The sequence below is a fragment of the Nannospalax galili genome, unplaced genomic scaffold, assembly GCF_000622305.1.
Source record: "Nannospalax galili isolate Female #2095 unplaced genomic scaffold, S.galili_v1.0 scaffold3109, whole genome shotgun sequence".
NCBI classification, from domain to species: domain Eukaryota; kingdom Metazoa; phylum Chordata; class Mammalia; order Rodentia; family Spalacidae; genus Nannospalax; species Nannospalax galili.
The window spans coordinates 291670-298725 of NW_008358944.1; the positions used below are offsets into that span (position 1 = coordinate 291670).

The 7056-nt window shown below is 41.9% G+C and overlaps 1 protein-coding gene across 1 annotated transcript in view; it reads left to right on the plus strand.

Annotated features, from left to right (window-relative positions):
• The window catches only part of LOC103725294 (dedicator of cytokinesis protein 8-like), a gene marked incomplete at its 3' end in the record, with an annotated part of 139995 nt that extends 132942 nt beyond the window's left edge, over positions 1-7053 (plus strand). Inside the window, exons 15-16 of the mRNA XM_017795478.2 lie at positions 6309-6426; positions 7021-7053. Coding sequence (XP_017650967.2) covers positions 6309-6426; positions 7021-7053 — 151 coding nt within the window. The remainder of the gene's footprint in view (positions 1-6308; positions 6427-7020) is intronic.
• Positions 7054-7056: the final 3 nt, after the last annotated feature.

Genomic DNA, 7056 nt, shown 5'->3' on the forward strand with positions numbered 1-7056 from the left:
TGCTTCTTCTAAAATAAAAAAGTGATAAAAAAGTAATAAAAAAGTGATAAAATAAAAATGTGATAATATTACCTTATTGCAGGCTGATTATTGAAATAACAGAAAGAAAACTAAATTTGACCCCAATTCCATTTTAAAAATCAAACCTTTCTTCATTTTGCCCTTACTTTTCACAGGCATTCAGTTTTTGCCATTCAGTTTTTGTCAGAGATGATATTTTATTTTCTGAGTTTTCACTGTCCATCCTATGTGGAATATAAGCCTTTGACTCACCTCAGGCCCCTTTTGAAGAGATACACAGAAGTGCCCAGGAAATTTGACCCCAATTCCATTTTAAAAATCAAACCTTTCTTCATTTTGCCCTTACTTTTCACAGGCATTCAGTTTTTGCCATTCAGTTTTTGTCAGAGATGATATTTTATTTTCTGAGTTTTCACTGTCCATCCTATGTGGAATATAAGCCTTTGACTCACCTCAGGCCCCTTTTGAAGAGATACACAGAAGTGCCCAGGGTGTTATGCATGTTCTCTGGAATTTCTAAGGCCTTTGATGAAACACCCTGAGAGTACAGAGACTGGACTCTGGCTTGCTGGCTGATGACTGGCTCCCATGTCTACCAGACAGAATGCTCTGTGGTTTAAACAGAGGCCAGTGTGCTTTCTACTGTAACTCACCTGCTCCCTGATCTCAGCTCCAAGCTGTAGAAGCCCCTGGAAAGCACATGGAAGTCATTCTGGGGATAAGGAGCCAGGGCAGGCTTCTCTTCATTACCTTGCACTGTTTAAGGAACAGGTTAAACTCGGAAAAACTGAAACGAATACTTTTTGGCACTATGGCTTTAAATGATCCCAGTGTTCTATTGGGCTAACCTGTTCTCAGCCAAGGAAATGGAAAAAAGGTACCAAGATAGTAACGGAAGGGAGTTCAAGCCACAGTTTGATCTAAGAATGGCCCATAGCTCCACAGTTAGCCACAGAGTTGTTCCTTGCACCGTTTTGATTTTTTGAGGTATTTTTATTTTATGTATATGAGTATTTTGCCTGCTTGTATGTAAGTATGCCATATGCACTCAGTGCCTGCAAAGGCCAGAAGAGGACATAGAATCTCCTGGAACTGGAGTTACGGAAAGTTGGTAGCTGCCTTGTGGGTGTTGGGAACTGAAACTTGGTCCTCTGCAGGAGCAGCCAGTGCCCTTAACCACTGAGCCATTTCTCCAGCCTGCCCTCCCTTATATCAGTTGTAAAATAAGCTGAGGGATAAGGATGTAGGTCTGTGGTAGAGCACTTAATTAGCATGTGTAAGACCTAGAGTTTGAGCCTCACCCTCCCCAGTGCTACAAGACAATCAATCAAATCAATCAATCAATCAATCAATCAGTCATAGCCTTGCTGAATCAGTGGAAAGAATTTGTAGTTTCCCAGAGTTTGTAGTCAAGAGAAGCTATCAGAAGAACCTTTTTAAAAATATTTTATTTATTATCTTTATGTGTATGATTGTATTGCCTGCATGTATGTGAGTGCACCATGTCATGCAGTGTTGCAGTGGTCAGAAGACGGCTTCAGATTCCCCTGGAACTGGAGTTAAGGATGGTTCATAGCTGCCATGTGGGTGCTGGGAGTCAAACCCAGGTCCTCTGCAAGAGTGGTCAGCGCTCTCAACCTCTGAGCCATCCCTCCAGCCCTCAGAAGAATCTTTTAAAGGCTCCTTGGAGAGATGATGAACAGTTGTTCTCTAAGCTGTGGTACATATGACTGAAGAACTGATTTTTTTTTTTTACCACATTTGGAGAAAGAGAAGATTATATTTAGATGTCTTGCACATATATGAGACTTGTTACCAAAAAAAAAAAAAAAAGCTGTAAAAGGAGCTTTGTTACAACAAGGGATTCCTATTTAAGGCATGGGCAATCCTCTTACAAATTCTAAGGTAATGTAATTAAACTTTTCCTCTGGCTAGTATTAGTTTATCACACATAAAGCATGTGAGCCTGTTTGCTAAGAATTACTTTTCTGTGGTTTAGGTGCTTTGATATGCTAATTTGAACAGACCCACCCACATTCATTCACTAATTTGGATGGAGGGGAAAGTGGGGTACTGAGGGATCAAGGTCAGGTGCTAGGGCCACAAGTACACATGACTCAGTGAGCTTGTTTGCATTTAAACTGTAGCTTTCGGTGCAAGGTTGAGTCAAAGTCATTAGTCCAGAAGTCATTCCTACATACACATACTCTTACACATGTATGTACAATTGCACACACATCCTGTAGCACAAATGCAAGCTGTCTTTCCCATAATACTATATCAGTGTCCAGTCTTGATAGCACCTGTGGTTCAACTGTATCAGACTTAACCTTGACTGGCTGGAGGAAGATTTGGTCAGTGCCACCAGCACAGCATGGAGTAAGGCAGAAACCACAGATGCTGGGTCCTCTGCCTCTCGGTGGCCGACTCACAGAGTGAGCTCATCTCATCTCATAGAGCCACGGTTTCTCATCTTATACAGCAGGGACTTGTGCTAGGTGCCTCCCGACTTGAGCACCCCAGAGGTGTGTGCCAATCCCTTCGTTGTGTTGGGCCCCACCCTCTGCTTTTCTGGGTAGACCATCCACTCTTCGGTGATTCTTGAAGCTCACTGAGTGTTTTGGCCATCTAAATTAAATTCATTTTCTGTTAATGAAATTGTTGCCCCACATTCCTTTTCACTTGAATATAGGACGTGATCAGTACAGCCAAGAATAAAAGCCAACAAGAGGGCAGGATGGAAGACAGAAGGAGCTGAAAACAAAGGGCAAAAATCCAGATGAAAGAAAACGCCAGTTGCCACATCCGGGTAGTAGTATTCTTGTGCAAATCAGAATGGCCCAGAAAGGCCATGGCAACTATATCAGCCCCTAGACTCTACCGCCATCCCTCCTCCAATGAAATCCCCAGTTTAGAGAGATGGGGGTCAATAAAGCAAAGGAGTGCTATTGCCCCATGGCCATTGCACTTGTCCACACAGAGTACACAGCTCCTGTGAGTTCTGAAGAGTTTCAGATACTGGTTTTCCTCTTGAATTACCTAAGAGCATTCCTTACTGTTGCAAGATAGTTGAGTAGAAAATCCATGTTTTTGTGGTTTTTACTTTGATTTTGATACACAGTCACACTATATAGCCCTGACCAGCCTGATGTTCGTTACATAAATCAAGCTCGCCTCAAACTTGCAGTGATCCTCCTGCCTCTGCCTCTGGAGTGTTTAATTACAGGAGTGCTGGCTCAGTAGCGAATCCTTGTGCTCTGGCTTCTCCTTTCTGGATATGGTATGTTCTTCTACAACTAGATCATTTATTTCAGTGTTTTCCCATATGATTTCTTAGACTATTAAGCTTATGAAATATACTGTGAAAGGACAAATGAAATGAATCCTGAGGTCTAAACATGTGGAGAAGGGAGCAGAATCCTTGCCCTTTCTAAGGCGTTCCCAACGCACATTAGCCAGTTTATCTTAGTTTTCCCTGAACTTTCCCAGCAGTGTTTCACCACCCCACTTCTCTTCCCCATTACTTGTTAATGCTACAGAGCACTGGGATTAGAGGGCATAGAACAGCCTGGAAATATGAAAAGAAGAAAATAGGCCTAATTCCCAAGTCTGACCTCTCCAATCTAGTGTCTACTTAGCTCTGAAGACGGCCACATTTCAAAATGGTGAGAAATCCTCTCTTGTTCTCTTCCTAGACTAGAACAGGGACTCACTCTGAAGATGGACTTGCCTGTACCTAGTGACCCACAAGAATTAGACTTGTAGCTCTCTGTTCATCTGGCACTGAATTACTTCCTTGGGGGCACTGTGCGTGGTCCATCAGAAGCAGATCCGCTCAGTCCATTCATCTGTTCTTACCTAGGATCCCCTTCTTTCAGTTTTTGTCCCTGACTTCCCCAGACCTCCTTGGTTAAATAGATTTCAGTTTTTATCTTCTGCCTCATGCTTGACTGTTGACCTCACTCTTTTCTAATGGAACATACTTTGCATTTGAATATAGACTTGATAGGTACCATTAATAATGTTATAACTATAAGTATTAAAGATGAGAAATCTTCAGTATATAGTTGTCAAGATCTATACTTTACAAATTCATATCTAAGTCATAGATTCTCAAAGATAGGTGATTTTGACTTGCAGACTATTTGATATTGTCTGAAGACAATTTTGGTTGTCACAAAAAATTAGCCGGGGTGATACCACTGGCATCTGGTGATAGAGACGAGGAATACTGCTGAGTGTCCTACAGGGCAACCTCTGCAACAAAGAATTGTCAAATCCTAAAGGTCACTGGTAACCAGGCTGAGAAACCTTGGTGTCTGTTAATATGCAAAACCTTGTAAAATATTGTAAGAACTTACAATATTCATTGTAATTTTCATTCAGGGAAAATTCTGCCTTCCTTCTTGGTCTTTCCTTTCCTGGTATCTAATCCACAAAAAGTTTATTTTGGCATCTTGGGAGCCCTCAGGCAAGAATATGTCTGCTTGGGGAGTTTGTGCTACCTAGAAGTTAGTTTTTATTTTTATTTTTTGCTTTATTTACTTTTATTTTATGTGTATGTGTGTTTTGCCTGCATGTGTGTAAGTGCACCACATGCACGCAGTGCTCACAGAGACTAGAAGAGGGTGTCAGAGCCCCTGGAACTGGAGTTATGGACCATTGTTAACTGCTGGGTGCTGGGAACCAAATCTGGGTTCTCTGCAGGCATAGCCAGTGCTCTTAGCCTCCGAACCATCTCTCCAGCTCTTATCTAGATGTTAGAATATGTACCAAGAATCAGGAATAAAAACATTTTCCCAAAGAACATGACTTTAACTAATTGAGCTGTTTGTTGCTGTACTGTTGAAACTCAACTCTTAATGAGGCCTAGACAATTAAGATAAACTTGTTCTTTCCCAGGATCCCAGATAACAGAATAACATAGAAATGGCCATTCTGTTCATTTTTATTTAACATTTCTGTATCTCATTTTCCCCCTCATTTGTGATGTGGGGATGATGACAAGTATAATAGTTCCTACCGAGAGGATAATTATAAGAATTAAGCAAGTTAAGCCGGGCGTCGTGGCACACGCCTTTAGTCCCAACACTCAGGAGGCCGAGGCAGGTGGATCTCTGTGAGTTCAAGGCCAACCTGGTCTCCATAGCGAATTCAGACCAGCTGGGGCTACAGGGAGACCCTGTTTCAAAAGGACAAAAAAAAGTCGTTTTTTTTTTAAACTTATTTATCTGTTTTGTTTAGTTAGTTATATGTGTATATGTGTCTTTGTAAGTGTATCTGTACATGTGTATGTATGTGCCCACAGAAGCCAGAAAAGGGTGCCTGGTATCCCCCTCTATCACTCTTCACCTGTTCCATTGAGGCAGTGTCCCTCCCTGAACCTGGGACTCACGTCTCTGCTAGACTGGAAGCCAGCGAGCCCCACTGATCCTACTTTCTCTGCCCCCTTGCAATCTAGGATAATAAGCATATACAAGATGCCCACTTTGTTATGGCACACACACACCCTTTTTAAAAAAATTCTAAGAAAATCTCACAGCATTTATTGTCACTGGTATCCCCCTCTATCACTCTTCACCTGTTCCATTGAGGCAGTGTCCCTCCCTGAACCTGGGACTCACGTCTCTGCTAGACTGAAAGCCAGTGAGCCCCACTGATCCTACTTTCTCTGCCCCTTGCAATCTAGGATAATAAGTATATACAAGATGCCCACTTTGTTAGGCACATACACACCCTTTTTTTAAAATTTCTAACAAAACAATCTCACAGCATTTATTGTCATCACATAATAACACAGGGGTCATTATAATAATATGAATTATTTCAGAACTGTTCTCCCAACAGAAGACACCATTGAAAATAACAAAGCTGTATTACCTTCCCAATGACTTCTTAGATCATTGGTTATTGCTAGTTAAAGACACTGTGTAGCACAGTAATGTTACCTTCTTCTAACATGATCCGACCAAGTTGCTTTCTTGACTTTGTTTTAGAATGAAAACAGCTAATATGAGGTTCATGTTCTCATCAAGGTTTTGACATAATCCTCTGCCCTCACATTCCGCTGCTCATAGAGCCACACCTGAACCTGAGGTCCGAAGATAATGCTATTGAGCTGCACCATCCCTTTCTGTACCCATGACCCTGGCTGGCCACTGTATATGATGGAGTCTCACAAAGACCACATGTTTCTGCCACCACCTCAGAAGCAACTTCTGGAACTAAGAACAGGAAATGGAAGAAAACTCTAGATATTGATCATTGGGTTTCTTTTTTTTTTCTAGAAATCTTCTGTATGTCTACCCACAGAGACTGAACTTTGCTAACAAACTAGCATCTGCCCGGAACATTACAATAAAAATCCAGTTTATGTGTGGAGAAGATCCTAGCAACGCTATGCCGGTAAAGAGAGGGGTAACATTTGCCTAGGGTGGGCTGTGCTTCCTTTGTCCATTCACATTGGCAAAAATCTAGAGTTCATCGGTGTTCAGAGTATATCTGCCACCCCCCCAATCCAGGGCTTCTTGTATGCCACGCAAGTGCTTGACCACTGAGCTCTCCAGATCAATGTATAGTGTATTCTGTTCCAGCACAGTCCACTTAAAACACACAAGAGCCTTTTTTGGATAGCCTGGTATTGTTCCCAGGATGATGATGAGGAAACAGCATCAGTCTAAATTGAGTATGTTTCCCAACTTATGCCACTATGAGATGTCTCAACTTGGAAAATCGTTTTAAAGGATTGAACGATATCATAAGGTCTCTCCACATTGCCCATGGAGCCATACCACTCCATTCTACAAAATTAAAGAGATTGACTCCGTTTACTCTTCATAGCCAGAGCTAGTTGGTAAGATTGGGCCAATTGTAGGACCCAGCCCTCTTAACTTGTGTAGCATAGCTCTGTGGGCCTGAGTATCCTGCCGGTGTAATAGGACAGGATTGGATATAGCCAAAAGCCACTCTTCATTTGGTTCTTTTCATATTGACAAACAGGTCATCTTTGGGAAGTCCAATGGGCCTGAGTTTCTG